The sequence below is a fragment of the Apaloderma vittatum genome, unplaced genomic scaffold, assembly GCF_000703405.1.
Source record: "Apaloderma vittatum isolate BGI_N311 unplaced genomic scaffold, ASM70340v1 scaffold41006, whole genome shotgun sequence".
Classification (NCBI taxonomy): Eukaryota; Metazoa; Chordata; class Aves; order Trogoniformes; family Trogonidae; genus Apaloderma; species Apaloderma vittatum.
The window spans coordinates 1-17,976 of record NW_009720862.1 but is presented as its reverse complement, the minus strand read 5'-3'; the positions used below and the strand labels follow the sequence as shown (position 1 = coordinate 17,976).

Here is a 17,976-nt window from a genome sequence, read left to right as displayed (position 1 = left end):
GTTTTGCTGAAGTGATGCCTACCTCCTCTCCCATTTTGCTGTACACATAAAATTAAGCCATTTATCAGATTGATAGAGCTCATAGGAATGTCCTTGTCATCTCAGAGTGAGTTCTCTAAAGACTTTTCCTAACCCTACATAATTTATTCACTGCATTGAAAAACAGTAAATTGCAGAGGGCAGGTTTTTTGTGGCATTTGTGAATGGGCAACTTGCTTTTATTCTCACGGCAGATGTGTAGGTGGGAAAAACAACAAGATAAGCTGCAGTAAAACTTACTGATTCACTTAAAATTAAAACAAAATAAATAAAAATCCTCTAACCAAAGTGGGTTTGCTGCATGTGCTTATCGTGATCTGTTTCTGGTTAGGCCATTTGGAAATTGCTGTCACTCCTGTTCGCTAATAATGGAAGTTAGGATATTAAGTCAATACAGATTGCATTTGTGTGTGGAGAAAATTTGATATACATATGCCTCATCCCTGGAAGTGTTCAGGGTCAGGCTGGATGAGGCTTTGAGCAACATGGTCTAATGGGAGGTGTCCCTGCCCATGGTGGGGGAGTTGGGACTAAGACGATCTTTAAGGTCCCATCCAACCCAAACCATTCTGTGATTCGATGATCGAACTACGCAGCTCGTATTGCTGTCTGATTTTTTCAGTCTGATTTTTTCAGCATCAGGATGGGTAGGGAGTAGAGGCATAATGCTACTGCAGACGGGTTTGAAAAAAGGACTTAGCAATTGTTGCTAGCAGTTACTTCAAAAGGAGTCATTCAAGTAGTATGTGGACAGAAAAATTCTTTGATGACAGTGGCATGACTGAAAGCACAGATAGTGCTCTGGTGTCAGAGGTAAAAGCAGATATTGATGCTTCAGTTACCCTCAGTGATTTTGCCATCACTGACAAACTCATTTAAAATCCAGAGGATGTTTGCCACAGTCATAAAAAGGGAAGGGAATTCTCCTTTGAAAACAGCCATAGTACTCTGTACGAGTAATTATCTGTTGCTTCTTCATACACTGAATGTTTCTTTTTTTTAGCATCATTCTGTAATATAAATATTAATGTAAGATATAGCCATTATTATTACATAAATCTTCTCCCAGCAGCTTTGAATAGTTATAAATCATGAAATGCGTTTTTAAATGTTAGCTTCTCTCAGTAAACTGAAAAATTCACCCTCTGTTTGTACACTTTAATTGGATAGAATGATTTTTTTGTTTCAAATTGTAATTATATACAAAACACCAAATTATATACAGATAAACCTATTCTGTGTTTGTTTGGAGATTGAGCAATCTCCGGAATTAAATGCTGGAAGCTATTCCCTCATTATCTGAGGAAGTATTTTTATTAGTGGAACAAATCTGGATGTAGTTAGCTTTGTTTCACAGAGTAAATTATGTTTCTGCTTTTCAGTCATTCATATAAATTTTTGAGATGAAAATTTCTGTAATTCTTGTTTGCATGAAGTTGCATATTTGGCAATGTTAGTTTGATAAGTATCTTTTGTAATTTATGAAGTAAAATAAAAGATAATTTGATACAAATTTGAGGGATTTTTGTACTTGAGTATCTAATACTAGGGCTGAGTTTTAAAATACTCAATCTTGATCATGCAAGAGTTTGTATATACTTCCATGTACTTGTACATTGTATTTCTGAGAACATTTGTTTACATTTTGAAGTTTCTTCAAGCTGGTATTGTCAGTTTAATGTTATTTATCCATTTTTTTTTAAATAAAGTTTAATGAGTTGCCTGTTCTCAGCCTTCCTAAAACAAGGCTGTTCCCTTTGAACTCACCACTTTCTGGGAAACGTTACTGGTGTCTTAGAACCCAGGATCTTCGGTCAATCTAGCTTTAAAGACAATGGCAACAGTTCTATATGCTACTGGCTTACTCCTTCATGGGATTTGTTGAGCCAACTGAGATATGAACTCTTCGTTACTGAAGGTTTGGAAGCCAGAAGAATGATATGGCCAGTGTACTGTCACTGTGGAAATCTGTCAGTCATTGCAGTTTTCACTTAACTTTCAGTGCAAAAATATTGTAATGGCTCGGTGACGCAGCATCCCTCTGGAAAATCTGGAAAATCTGAGTGGGTACAAATTTTATTTCACCACAGTGTGAGCTATCCCACCTTTTTTTAGTGAAAATGTGGTGCAGAATAAGTGAGGATGAAAGAGCCTGTGCTCTATTGACAATGTTTCCCAAAGGAAATACCATTTTGACATGGAAGTGCTCGAAAAGGTTTCTATTTCTGTTCCGTTCCGTATTTTCAAAAAGAAGTAATGTTTTGATGTAAAAAGAAATTCGGGTTTGTTGTGAAATTGATCACATAATGTACTAGAGAAGTTAGCTTGCTATTATCCACCATAGTGAAATGCATTCTTCAGTAGATTTTATACATCTTGCACTGCTAAAATAGAGACTGTTTACATAAAACAACTACTAAAATATGTGAAATATATTCAATAACGTGATGCTTAGAACTTGCCAAGAAGAACATGTACTAATTCCTCTCCACCTCCATTGTTACCTTAAGAGCAGCTCTCTCCATAGCAACTGAAAACTTTTCAAGGCAGCATAAACTAATCCTCTCCAGCTTCCAGAGCACCATCAAGGAATTTTAAAAACATTGGACTTCTAGCAGCTAAATACTTCTGAGGATTCAGAAGGCCACAAACCTAGATACACAAGCATTCTTTTTCCCTTCAGAAGGTAAGAAAATAATGTTTAGAAATAAGTGCATCCTTGTAAAAATTGTATGTATTCATAAGTCCTAAGAGTAAAATATATCTAAACACTAGAAGGTTTCCTAATGTTTAAAAACATACTAACCTTTATCTGAGTGAATGCCAGTTTGAATTCAGCAGGTTTTTTTTTAATCTTAAATATTTAGCAGTGTTTCCTTTAAAAAAAAGACACACATGTATCATATTGCAGTTAAAAGAAGATGAACTTATGCATAGCTGTTTAATACATGTACATTGTCATCTGAAAATGTATGTCCCTGCCAGCATCTGCCTCTAAATAAAAGAAAAAATGCTTTGTGGCAAACAGAAGTGTTTCTTGTGCTTTGATATTGAGAGAGATTATTGTTAAAGCAGAGGCAACAGTATATTAGGAACGATAGTGACAAGACAGATTTACAGTACAAGATGTCTTTTGCATCTAGTTAACAAGTTAAACTTATTGCTTCTGATCTGTTTGTCTTATTTATTCAGCGAGTTTTATGAATGAAATTATGGCCTCAGTTTTGTAAATCTTTCATCTGATCATAAAATATCACTAATTTTTAAGTACGTCCTGTTTGCTCTTGTTTTGTATAGCTGGAGTTTGGTAATGTTGGTAAAGTGTTTTGAAAATAAAACCTGCTCTGTATCATTGCCTTGTAGCTAATTACTGTACATTCATATTAGAATTAGACTAGTAATGTTTATTTACAGCTATTTTTGCTACTGAAAACTTGCTTCATAATGGAATGAAAGTGAAAGCTGTGGTATTTTCCTGTTCTTACTGAAGAGGATTATTAGTGAATGCAATATCATTACACTGAAATGAAAACCATACACTTTTATGAGTAGGGAAGGGCATTTTCAGTCAACTTCTTTTTGGTAGTTCTACAGAAGTTTTAAGGCCATGGCTGTCTTAGTTTCCTGCTGTTCTGGGCTGTAAAGCCCTTACAGGCTCCCTGTTGTTCAAAAACAGCTTGTCACTGCAAATCAGCTTAGCTGACCAATTAATAAATCCTTTCAAACATATTGCATTCACACTAATTAAAGGGTTGTGTTTTTTTCCCCCTTTACCATTCAGATTCCTCATGTTTCAAGTTTAAGCTGTGAAGTGCAAGGAACAATCCAACATTCAGTGCAGATCACACACTACAGGAAGAGGAGATGTGTTTTCTGACGAAGCATCCAGCTCTTGGGATGGTATGTTCTGCTTTCATATTCAGCGTGCTCATTGCTGAAGGACAGCCTGGGGAAGAGCATGGGCAGGATGGCAGCTATGCTCCCAGCCGAGGCTCTCTGATGGAAGTTTTGCGCGTTCTTTCAGCTGACAACACTGAGCTCCACATGAACCACTCACGAGAACTGGTCAAAATGTTACTGGAGAGAGCTGAGTGCCCACAGCGGATTTATGGCATGCAAGAGGATTGTAATCTGGTTAGTGCTTCAATTAATGAGGGATATCTTTACAGGGTCGTCAGTGAGTTCTAAAATTATTTCTTGGAGCGATACTCCCCTTAATACAAAACCTAAACTTGTAAAGGGCTTGTTGTTGCAGCAAAAAAAATTGTCCCTGCTTTAATCATTTCACTCTGAATTATTAATATTTGTTGTTTGAGCTCATGAAGAGATATTCCAAACATAATAGGCATTCCTTAAAAGCACCATGCTTCCGTTGTATAGCAGTAATAATTTTCCTTTTAAAGTTGTCAAGTGTTTATTTTCCAACAGAGATTTTTCTACTTTACCCTGATCTAGCTATAAAAGCTTGAATTTGGGTCACAGAGGATTTCCACTCTGGAAAGACAGAAGTAAAAATGGGAGACTGGTTCTCCCTTTTTTTTTTGGTTGTTCTGCATTTTAGTTCATAAGAATAAAACCCAGACAGAATTTTCTCAGATTTACGTGCCACTTAACAGAGATACTCAAGTTGTAAGGGGCGGGGTGCAAATGGTAAGAAGTTCGGGTCAAGGAAAATCAAAGGCAGAACAGTGACTCTACAAATCCAAACTGAAACTGGAAATAGTGCAGGGTACAGCTTCACAGAAGGTTTTGTTGTCTAGTTTAGAGTATTTTCAGAACTGATTCCTAATTTGACACAGAGAGGAATAAGTGTAGTAAGATCATAGGTGCTGGTAGGACAGAAATGGTGGTAAGTGAGCAACTTCGCTGAAAGGGACTGCAAAGGGCTTGGTCAGTCCTGGCTTTGATTAACGTTACTCTAGCTCTGGCATCGTTCAGTGACCTACATACAGCAGAGTGTTGCTTTATATCAGATTTATGAAGATAGTCCTAAAGGTGAATGCTTTCACAATATACTTTTCCTGGAAGCCAATGAAATGGAGACCTGTTTCTCCTGTGCAGTAGATAGCTACTTATTTAATTGTCCCTTTCTGAAAATGCTCCCATTTTTCCTGTGAAATTTCATACAATGTAGGTGCTTGTTATTCCCTAAATGGGTAATTGTTATGAAGGACATTGTGCAGCTTTTCTCTTTGCAAATATGCACAATAGTTATGTGCCTGATAGGGACCCAGATCAAAAGCTGAGACTATATTAAACAGTAATGACTACAAAGTCTTCCTAAACTTCACAAAACAGGGATCTAGGCCTTGTTCTCCCTCTTCTTTTTGCTTCTCTGGATTGCTGTATTTGTTCTTGTATTTGTGATGCATAGCAGGGGCGTTAGACTAGAAGATCTTCAGAGGCCACTTCCAACCCCTAGCATTCTGTGAGGTCATGCCCACTGGATCTTTAGATGAAATAAATCTAAATGAAACTTACTTGGGACTTACTTTGGTCAGGACTTCCACTCCATTTATGTTTCCATCTTGGAAATTTCCTGTGGGAAGAATTTGAGACTTTCACCGTTTCCAGTTCTCAGTGTTGGCTGTGTCAGTTACACTGGACACATCCTGCACTGCCAGTGCCACATGGACACAGATGGCCATAGAAAATCCATGAGAGAGAAATGGCATCTTCAGTAACATGCAGCCCACATGGCACTGTGCTGAAATCTTCCAAGATGATTGAACAAGATTTGGTGAACCAAGATAGCAGAAACTATTCAAGGAGCACTAAGCTTCAGGATTGTCAAAATTTGAAACAGAATGCCCCACCTTAGCTTGACATTTTCTTTCCCATAAACATTAGGAATAACTAGGTGATTTCAGACTCAATTTTTCTGTCTAAATCCAGGATTCCAGTCACAGGATCATAGAATCACAGAATTTCAGGGGTTGGAAGGGACAACAGCCCAGGTTGGAAGTGACCTGGAAATACCATCTGGTCCAACCCTTCCCATGACTTTGTTCTTTCAGATGTTGTTGTTGGTTTGGGGTATTTTTTTAGGTTTTTAATGATGTCTCCAATGGATATTCAAAAGCAGTGAAGTTTAACACTTTTTTAGACCCTTTTTGTGGTTTATTGTTATATATTGACCACAAGACTCTTTGTGCAGGGGCTGACAGCTGTTGAATGGCATCTGACACTACTTTATCTCATAAGCACACAAAAGTAATATATTTCTTGCAATGGTTAAGATACTTTTTTTCCTACTTTCTGACCTCTTGAACAAAAGAAACTCAGGGTTCAGTGGCCAGGTAGAAAATAACAGCAAAATAACCAGTGACTTAAAGGGTCACTCTCCATGGGTTACCCATATAGTATGGAGTAGCTGCATCTTTTACAACTCACCTGCTTCTTTCCACTTAGCAATTTCCTTTTCAGTCATATTCCTTGCAAGAGCAGACAACAGCCTCACTAATTGCAATTTATCCTGACTTGATTTTGGAATGTTATTGTAGAATAGAATTATAGAATTGTTTATGTTGGAAAAGACTGTTAACCTAGAAATGCCAGGTCCACCACTAAATTATGTCCTTAAGCACCTCATCTACATGTCTTTTGAATACCTTTAGAGACAGTGACTCAACCACTTCCCTGGGCAACCTGGTCCAATGCTTGAAAACCCTTTTTGTGAAGATTTTTTTCCTAATATCTGATCTAAACCTCACCCGCCACAACTTCAGGCCATTCCGTCATCTTATCACTTGTTAGATGGGAGAAGAGACCAACCTCAACCTCACTACAACCTCCTTTCAGATAATTTTAGAGAGCGATAAGGTCTCCCCTCAGTGTCCTTTTCTCCAGGCTAAACAGCCCCAGTTCCCTCAGCCCTGCCTCATAAGATATGTTCTTGAGACACTTCATGAATTTCATTGCTCTTCTTTGGACATGCTCCAGCACCTCAATGTCTTTCTTGTAGTGAAGGGAATTTATATAAATTATATAACTTAGATAAAGACTTTTATAAGTCTTTGAAAATGTTTCACTACATGCAGTATGTTTATTGCATTACTACTGAGTCTTTGAAATGGCTGGTTCACTAACTTGTGGTCTTTTGGGACAGAAAACAGAACAGCTATATTCTTTCCAGCCCAAATATTAATACTCAGAGACATGAATTATGAAAAGTTAGAATTATAGTTCTTGACAGACAATGTAGGCAGGGCACAGTGGATCACACTGTGATCTAGTCTATTTATGAATATAAATATTTAGCTTGGCAATCACCAGCCACAGTTCTCTCTTTTTATTGAATATTTGTGAGAATTTTTGTTAGAATTATTTCTATTAAAAAGTGGCAGCTCTCTCAGTTCCTCCAAGGAACATTGGCTTCTGAACATGACAGCTTCTGTGTATGAAAATGCAGTAACATAAAAGGTGAGACACAATGACCGACACATCTTACTTGTAGCCACAAGCAATTTAGTCTGACAAACTAGGTTCTATCTGGATTCATGAATTTATTAGAGTGCAGTTTTGATCATCCCATGGTATCCTCATGTGTTGTAGTTTCTTCTCTGAAGTGTACAGTCTTGCTGCTCTACCATAACTGTTGAGGTTAGCTGACATGCCTATAATGTGCTTAGAAAGGAGCCAGGTGGAAAAAAAAACAGCTGCAAAATGAATGACAATAGTTACAAGATCTTTTCAAGTTCTTTGTTCCGGAATTCACTATCTCGTTTGCTGTAGCCTAACGTAGATCTCTATTAGTCCTATGGTGTAATTTTAAAGACCAACTTTTACTTTAGCTGTCAAAAGTTTCTGGAGAATAAATTGTGTTAAGTAAAAAAGGAGGGGTTTATATATATACATGTTTTAAAAAATCGGTCCTCAGATAGAAAGCTTGGACAGGAGGAGTGTATCATGTCAGACCCTCTTGAAATGAATTTGGATGACTGATGTGGAGACCTCGTGCTGGCTCTATGCACTGGACTGAATTGTTCCAGTTAACAGAATTTATTGACAAAAAATAAAAATAGCTATATGATTGCGGGGTCATTGTAGGCGAAAATATGAATAGCCCGAGGCCTTATCTAATATATGATAATGAGGAATGTAATCTGTTGAAGCTAGTGGAAGACTTTCAGTTCTCTACAATGACTGACCAGAGTTAGTCCTGTTTTGTAGTAAATCTTAGAGACCTTGAATACTTGACATTTCTGAAAAACAGAAGGAACTCTGGAAAAAGAGTGTGATCTTGTAGCAATAGAACTGCAATGAATTATCTGCACCTTTCTCCTGTCATTCAACCAGCCTGCATTTGTGTAGCCTTAGGTCCGATTCCTTAAATCTAAGAGTGGAATTCTGCTGTTCTCCTCTCTAATTATATTTGCAGATGACTGACGATGTCTTATTTGAATTGAATTTTGATTTATTTTTATTTTTCACAGTGCCTTGAACCAGATGCTTTGTTACTAATAGCTGGAGGAAATTTAGAAGACCATCTCAGTGAAGAAACATTTGAGAGAATTTCTCTTATTCTTCTCTACTACATTCTTCATCATAGAGATGTATGTTTTTCAGAACTCAACAATAAGGATTATAAATTTTACCTACAGAGTATGCTTAGCTTAAGACATGATGAAGACTGTTACTATTTTTCACGGAATGAAACTGAAGATGTTTTGGCAGCAGTAAGGCAACATTTTAAAACTTCTGAAACCCAGGTAAACAAAACATAAGTAAATATAACCTCATACTTATTAATGATTCAGTGCATTTAAGCTAGTTCAGACATTGTGTCAGAATTATGGCCCTCCAGAAAACTGGTAAATAACAGTGGGAGAGCACAGACTGAACACTGTTTCTCTGTTTTACATGCCATTTAACACTAGCCCTCTCCTTGACGTGCTTTTGGGAAGTGCTACCAAGTGCTTTCACAGTGTCTGCCGAGAAATGGTTGGGGAGATACTGCATATTAGGGACTATTCCCAGTATGTAATTTAGATGCAATTGCTCTGCTTACGGCAGGTGGAGAACAGCAAAGCTGTGTAGATGCAAGATGTTGCACTTGGCTTCAAGGACAGAAAATACTTTCTCATCTCTTGTATTTATTACTATAGATATACTAGCCATGATTGTATTTAAATGGTATAAAGCAGAACAGCTCCAGAACTGATTTGGCCATATAGCAGAAATGAAGATTCATTTTGCCATGATGAAATCCTTGCCAGGCCCTGCTCTTCCATGTGCATCCAAATAAGGGTGGAGTATGGAATCTGTCCAAAGATAAGATAGTTTCTTTTAGTTGGGACACATACATTTGTAACTAGTTATCTATTGGCACAATTAAGCCTTGTGGAAATATTGATACAGATAAGCTTAAATTTAAAGTTGTGGTTTTGTTGTTTTAAAAAAGCATATTGAGTGCAGTCAGCTAAAAACATCCTTTTAAAGTCAGGAAACATGCGGTGAGTTTTCTCACCACTTATCTCAAGTATCCTTATCTCAAGCAGAGTCTATAAAGTCATAGAATAAAGTTCTAGGTTTCACAAACTAAAGAAAAAGTTTTCCTTGTAATGAGCAATAACAGAAATTTTTGCCAGATTAGATAACTGCTAAAATACAAATTGGCCTCCTGTTAGATCCTCCCTTAGATCCGTTTGTCATATACAGTTAAATTTGGGTTATTGCAAATTTTGAATTTGCCTTTTTAATTTCATTTCATTAGATTTTAATTTATACCCTACTGTAGTAGACTTTCCTACACAGCAGAAGACGGCTAGGAGACCTGGCTCTGCAGCGCAATGTCGAGGGCCTTCGGTTCCTCTTTCTGTGTTCTTTGTGTAATCATTTCCCATCATAATTTATTCATTGAGCAGTACTTTTGGTTCTGAGTCTTGTTGAATGTGCAGACTTCCAAGAACTCCAGTAGTATCTGAGCAACTGTAAAGTGGCTTTGGTGGCTATTTGGCATGTCAAGACAGAATAACAATCCATAAAGTGCTTTACTGCGCGGTCTGTTTGTGTTGGCAGTATAATCAGTTGTCAAGTTGTCTCAGTTTGGTAACTGAGACTTCACCACATGAGGGAAAAGAAGGTGTGGGTTTTTTAAATGAAAGGTATTCAAAACATTATAGACTATCTAATTCTTAGAATCACAATACTTGAGCTATGGAAAACGACCAACGATGCAGGGTAGTAGTAGAAAAAAAAGCATTTTCAATGGCTCTTTAAATGTTTCGGTTTCACAGAAAATATCCTCTTCTCAGTCATAGCGCTTAATATATTGTTTGAATGAGAGATGGAGTTTCGAGTTGTGGAAATTTAAATCTGTAATGAATGGACAGGAAAAGAGATGACAGCCTCCGCTCTGCAGTGTTTAAGGCATATAGAGGGACAGGAGTATGTGTAAAATAAATTATGTCTGTACTGACTCATCTGGTTGACTTTGCAAATTAGTTAATGTGGGTTAGAGAAAAATTAACTTAAATAATTTTCACCAATTTTTGTTTGTTTCTCTCAAACCCCAACTGTTTGCAGTGAAAATAAACAAGGCAGAAATTGAAGAAAAGAGGGCTAAGTTTCCAGGTCACTGAGAGAGCTGTACCCTGCTCCCTCGCTTCAGACCCACACACATCCACAGACGTGGGTGTACATGGCTGTCTGCTGCTTCTCTGCCATCAGCCAGTGGAAAGGTCACCCTTTATCTGCAGAATTACATCTTTTCATATTGTGCCCAGATAACTGCCCCCCAACAAATTATTGATACCATTTAACAGATAAAATCATTAAGAGAATTCTTTCTGGAGTTTGAGGCAAAGAATTAAGGTCTGTATTATTTGAGTCAATTTCTTGTGCCTTTACCAAAATATCTTCCCTTTTCTGCCTCGTTCTGCAAGTAGATGTAGATGCCGTTGCGGACACAGGAGTAATAGAGACAGCATGAAAATAACACTAAGCAAAAATAATGTGAATCACAGAATGTTATGGGTTGGAAGGGACCTTGAAAAATCATCTAGTCCAGTCCCCTGCCAAAGCAGGAAAGAATGAATGAAAGACTGTACTTCTTCAAAATGAATGAAGGACTGTACTTCAAAATTTTACTCAGACACTGAGTAAAATTTTGGGCTCTTTTTATTCCATGCCTGTTCTGACAGTGTCCTCTGTTCTGCATTTTCTGTCCTGCTGTCAATTACAGCCTTAATCTCAGTATTTTTTCTACTCTGTCTGTGAGAATGTTCTCTCCAGTTTCTCCTCCTGTCACTCTGATTATTTAAATGATGGTGGCTAGGGCTGTCTTCATGCTGTTTTCTCCTGGTTTCAGTGTGTTGATGTGAGTACTCTGGAGAAAAATGCTGATATAATGGACAGAGATGGTGCTGATGAAAACAGTCTTCCACGCCTGGCTGCTTTAATCATTACTCTGGCTCTCCAAGGAGTCTGTATGGGGAAAGCAAGCTTGCCCTCCCCAGAATTCTTTGTAAAATATATTTTCAATTCTTTGAACAGTACTACTGAGCTCCAAGTGACAGGTAAGCTATTTCTTCATCTCTAGTTGCCTTTTGCAACACACATTTTACTTAAATGTTTAAAGGACTTTTTGCACTACATTTTAGATTTATATGCCATCTCATTTTAGAGCAGTTTAGTAGACTCTTCTAGATTGAAAAATAAGGTTAGAAAATAAACTCCTTATTGTAATAATTCTCTGAGAGATATAAAGTAAATTGTTACTGAGATCATTAAATGTGTGCCATCACATTCATTTATTACTTAATTGTTCAGCACAATCTGAATTACCTGAGAGAGCTCTGAGAGTAGCAGTCCAGCTGTGAGGGCAAAGTTCAGGGGGACTTTGCTTCTTTATGCGGATCTTTATACATTGCAAGGCTCGTTTAGGAGTAGATGGGATAATTTATGTGTGGTAGCCAGATTAGACACTTTAGGCACTCACACTTCAGTGTACATGTACCCCCAAAAGCGATTAAATAGACACAAGCCACCCTGTTTTGATCAAGTGCTCTCTGATATCTGCCTGCTGTACCTGAAAACGCTTCTAGGGTTTGTCCTTCCCTACGCACCTCCTGATCTTAGTACCCACTTAATGAGGATGGAATATGCAAAATTAATTTTCTTCAGGAGCTCTGTTGCTAGATGTATCAGAAATGCTGCTTAACTGTAAATAAAGAGAAATATAAGAGAGTTCTGAGTGGTCCAAACATGCTAATAAATTTGGCAAAAGATTCTGCATGTGTAGCAGTTTGAGAAGCTAAACCATCAAATCAGAGGCCTGATACGGATTTAGAAGGTTATTATAAGACATCTGCTTTTCCTTGTTTGTGGTAACTGCTAATAGCAACTTTTTACAAACTCTTCACAAAAAAGTTACATTAAGTATGGGTTAAAACAACCTAAAAGGCTGAATTAAGCGTAGGTGTAAAACCTTTTTTACCACTCTTAAGTTACATGGCAGTACATTGAATCACAGAAGTAAATAATAATAAAAGAAAAAAACCAAAATCCTCATCCCTAAATTCAGACTACTAGATTGTACTTGCCTAAACTGTTTTTGCAGCAAACCCCTTCCTTTAAAATTGCCAAGCCAAATCTTCTAAAATAATTGACTCACAAGAAGGGATGAAGCCATCTGAGCACAGCTATAGATGGTGAAATCCAGGCTAGTGAAGACAAGAGCAAGATTTTGTAGTTGGTGGAATTAGAGTGTCATTTGGAAAAACAAAAAAAATACTCTTAACCAGTTTGTTCCAAGGTAAGTATATTTTAAGTCTAAGCTAATTAAATTGCCCTTTTAAATATACCTTGAAGAACAGTGCAGCTATTTAGCAGTAACTTGTAGATAACTTTGGCAGAGATCGATGATTAAGTGGAAGATGAATTGCCTTTCAGTCACATCTGTTTTCCTCTGAGATAGTCATAGGCAAAACATCTAAGTGTGGTAATATAAAGAAGGAAAGGCTGAGTATATAAATCTCTTGAAGTTCTAGAGGTGTTAAGTGGAAACTATGTACAGTACCAAATTGAGCAGAGAAAAAAGTATTAAAATGAGGGGTTGAATTAATGTTAAAACAAAATTTTAACAATTACTTTTGGTTTTATCTTTTCCCATGTTTATTTCCCCGTGGTAACATATCTGTTTTCTAATGAATTACTAGAACTAGAACAACTACTAAATATGCTTACAGCCAAAAAGATCTGCACTGTAAACGGACAATTCCACAGTCACAAAAGACAACGTTATACTATGGCAATCAGAGATACTGGAACCAGAAATATTCCAGGAGACTATCTGAAAGGTTATTTTGAAGATCGTGAAAGGAACACAGATTGGGACCAGGTTAATTTATTTTTATGTTGTTATAGTATTGGTAACAAAACTTCAGTGATTAAAGTTCAAATTGTTTTGCGAACACTATGGTATTTCTAAGATAAATTTTATTAATTTAAAGAAGTCATGTAGATACTGATAGACATATTTTTATATAGTTATACTTGTTTAAATATTAATTGTTGGAAGAACTTTATGGATGCTTAATCTGTGGTTAAAATAGTTGAGAGGGGCTAACAGAATGGTGTTATGCAAAATCAGATGTTTCTTCAAGACACAGAGGATTGTAGTACCATGGGTTCAGTGTTTACACAGATTTATTGGAGATTTCTTATGCTCTTATGTCGCAGAGCTTGTAGGGCCCATTAAGTGACCTTCTGGAAAGAAGGGTCAGTCTGTACTAAGGAGAAAAAAGTAATTTAAAGTTTCTGCATAATTTATTTTTAAAAGGCTTCTCTAAACTGAAGAGTGGGCATTTCCTAACACTTTTAGTAGCCATCTATGAAGTCCAGAAGCCTTCTTTAGAGAGTACTAGAAGTCTGTAAGGCAGAACTTCAGCTGATATCCAGTATGCTCTTCGAAGGCTTTGAAGGACAGTGGTTTATTGTAGGTGATTTCATCTTTATCCTAAATATTTGAAAATAAATGAATTTTGTTTATACTATCCTTTAGACCAGAAGACAAAAGAGCAGACTTTGTATATATTTTTCCATACACATTTGAAATGTATACTTCAAAGAATATGTTTCTCTTGTTTTCGGTGTTTCACAATTTCGGTGTTTCTTCTCTATTTAGGGGAACAAGTGATGTGCAATTACTTGTGCTGTGTGGTTATTTTATGATGTGGAACGGAGTCAAATTGCATCTCGTTAAATGTCATTCTGGTAGTTATTTTATTACATTTGGAGTGCATGCTATATCAATATGTTTATTTCTTTCCAGCTGACCACAAAAGAAAATTATGCTGATCAGCATGATGAGGAATTTAATGGTGTCTCAAAATAATTTAAAATGAAAGTCATTTTAAATGTGTTTCATATTAATTTTAAATTATGAAGGACAGAAATCAGTAGTGATAGTATCTATACAAGAATTAAAATTGTTCTTCAGCCATAGAATTTATAAAACACAGGTTTTGATTTCTAGAACTTCTGAAACTGACTGTAACTCAAAAGAAAAGTGTGCAGTCGAGTAATGTGAGGCTTGGGAGTCGAACAAAGAGCCAAATAGTCTGTACAGATGAACAAAAGAGCAAAGAAACATCTGGAGAGAAGCTAATTTCTCTTCTGTATTAATTCCTAGTTTCTCAGGTTTATTCCATTGCTTTCTTCCTAGCTATGTCTATTTTCTTTGATGTATCATTCTATTAGAAGGCTTCAGTGCTGCGTTGCTAATTTTGTCTCCAGCTTTCTGCACATAGCTATCATAAATGTTGTCCTCCATTAGTAACAGATGCTGCTACATATGAGATATTGACTCAGTTATGGCTTGTGCTCGCCAACTATATTAAGATCTGTAATCTGATTTTTAGATGGGAATTATATTTTGAAATGTTATCATAGAAAAAGTCACCACTTTCTTTTTAAGTCGTCATTGTCTCTATTGATTTAGAAAATGCATATAAAACAAATAAGTAGCAGATGATCTAATAAGAGCAATAATATTAAGTTCCCTTAAACTATGTCACAACATCTATGTTTTCATTTATTATTCCTCATTAAACAAACATGGATTTTGGAAACTAAAATCATCCATCTGTCCGCTTTTTCATATGGGAATATACAAATCCAATTTACTTGTTTCTTCGGTATCATCCTTTAGCAGTACACAGAGTTGCTTTTCTAAAGGAGACTTAGTAGTCTGCCTCCCTATGCTAAAATATTTAGAAGGCTAGGGCTTGGAACCGGAAAAGATGCAGGCCCTCACGTCTTACAAGAACATTTTACTAAATAAGCATTAGGAATTATTTTTTTATATGTGGATAGACAGTTTATTTTCCAGGTGAGAGCTTGCTTTTTCATTTAAAATTCATGATAATAAAGTTGCATTAAAATTTAGGTACATAGTAATCCCAGACCTCATCTTATCTATCCTACTTCTCAGATAGTGCCAATATCAAAGTCAGATCAAGTTTCACAGGACCATGTCCAGTTGAATTCTGAATGTGTCCAAAGAGGAAGATTCCACAGTCTTTTTGGGAAACCTGTACCAGTGCTTTACTGTCCTCATTTTGATGGTTTTTTTTTAATTATAACAAATTGGAATTTTTCCTGCTGCAACTAATGCCTACCTCTCATCTTTTTGCTCTGAGAAGAGCTCTATTTTCACTACAATCGCTGTTAGACAGTTGAAGACTTAAAATACCCCCCAAGGCTTCTCCAAACAGAACAAACCACATCCCTCAACCTCTCCCTGCAGATCCTGTGTGGCGGTTCCCTAGCCATCTCAGTGGTTTCCCCCAGTTTGCCAATGTCTTTCTTGTACTGCTGGTTATTAAACTGGATGTGGTCCAGATGTGGACTCGTGTCCTGGGTGGAGGGCAATAACGATTTTCCGCTGCCTGTTGGCTACACTCTTGCTAATGCAGCGCCGTACACAGTTAGCCTTTGGTGCCACAAGGGCACACTGGTGACTCATGTTCAAATTGACTGTCAGGACCCAAAGGGTTTCTTCTGCGAAGCTACCTTTCAGTCATTTTTTCTCAGTATGGTGTTATTCTGTTTGAAGGCAAATAAATTTGTCTTTGCTGATCTTTATGAAGGTCTTTTCAGCCCATTTCTTTGGCTTGTCAGGATCCCTCTAAATAGCAGCCACGCCCTTCAGCATATTAACTACTTATCCCAGTTGGACTTTGTCTGTGAATGCGGAACGGTGCACTCTGTTGCATCCCTCAGGTCACTGGTGAAAACATCAGATTATATCAGACCAGTGAGGAATGCTGCTCATAACCAGCAATTAGCTAGACTTCCACCCTGATACCACTTGCTGGTGTTCCCTACTTCTACAGTCAAAACCACTGCCTCGAACAGGCAAACTGAAGGTCTTTCCCAGCATGGTGGCTCCTGAATTGTCTCCATGCACTCCTTTTGCCCAGAGGCAGAACAGACTACAGCCAGGTGGCAAGATCACGTATTATCCTAAAGACATGAATGTAGTATTCAGATTAAATGTATCAGTGCTCAATTAACTGCATTTCTTAGCGAGCTACAAAGCATGTTTTACTTTACATTAGTAAATGGTGAACAAAGGCAGGAAGGCGTTGGGTCTTAATTGCATTATTTAAAAGTAATTATCATTACTTTTTTGTTTAAATAGCAATTTTCATTCAAAAGAGACCTAAGCTTCAGCGATTAGAAGAAGAACATTTAGTAATCCCTTGATTCTCAGATGCAGACTAATTTGACTGAAAGAAACAGATATTTATTATTTTAATTGAATCATAACTAGTAAAATGCGATTATGAGGATTATTCCTTTAATTAAAGTAGTATTGGACTTGGACTGCTTCTGCTTAAAAGTTCTTATAGAAATTGCCACTAGAACTGTTCTAATACTAACTGTTCATGTTTTTCCTAGAAGTTTAATCTTGGAGATGAAAAATCAATTCTTCATGAAAATTTTTCAAAATCATTGTAGAATCATAGAATGGGCTGGGCTGGAAGGGACCTTAGAGATCATTTAATCCAACCTCCCTGCCATGGGCAGGGACGCGCCTCTCAACTAGATCAGGCAACGCATGGGGACCGAACAGGGGTTGAACTGCGACCTTGGTGTTATCAGCACCACGCTCAACTGACTAAGAGTGTGATTTTTGTTAGCACTGAAACATTTTCGATAGCACATATATCAATAAAATGTTTAAAGAAATCATTGTGTTAAACCTCAAGATATTAACAGGTTTCAATAGAAATCGTGCTTCTTCATCGCATACATTCTGATATTTCTGAAATATATAGTAGTATCAAGTTTTAATTGATAAAACAAAAAAGAATTAGAACTAATTCAACCAGAAAAGAGTATATGGAAAACAAGGGGGGTTTAACCTCACCATTAAATGCAGGTATATGCAACATATTCAGTAACTAAATATACATTTCTACATAGGTTTGTTTCTCTGCCAATGAACTTCTGAAGATATTTTTTAAAAACAGTTCCTCCTCCATTTCTAAGGACCACTTCAAGCAAATCAGTCCAGCTATCATTCAGCAACTATTAAGTTGTTCATGTCAGCTTCCTGACTCCAAGCAGAAAAAGCTTCCACCAACAACTCTGGAAAGTGAGTTACATTTTTATCAGTAAAGTGCTGTGAATATTCAGATTAAGAGGTGCAGGGGCTTAACTTTTGGAGACATCTCATTCATTAGTAAACTTAAATCAAAACATTGTAAGATTTATGCACTGTGTAATTTATGCACTCTATAAATTCAAAACATAGATAATAGTACTAACTGAGAAGCGAGGGGATTTAATGATCTCAGTTTTATACTAGACAGAATTTTATTTCAATGTGTAAGCTTTTAAGCTTTATGTTCTTAATTTCTTAGAGGACTGCTTGATGTAGGCAGCAGGTGAGCCATGTGTCTTGGTTTAGAAGACAGGGGAAAG

At 36.9% G+C, this 17,976-nt stretch overlaps 1 protein-coding gene across 1 annotated transcript; it reads left to right on the top strand.

Moving 5' to 3' along the window:
• Positions 1-2,537: 2,537 nt before the first annotated feature.
• Positions 2,538-17,647, top strand: LOC104275233 (zinc transporter ZIP12-like; the record flags this gene model as incomplete). The annotated part of the gene is made up of 7 exons (XM_009871138.1): positions 2,538-2,725; positions 3,821-4,173; positions 8,475-8,750; positions 11,351-11,558; positions 13,200-13,246; positions 13,300-13,322; positions 17,478-17,647. Coding segments are annotated over exons 2-7 (994 nt in total), but the record flags the coding sequence as incomplete, so codon positions are not given.
• Positions 17,648-17,976: the final 329 nt, after the last annotated feature.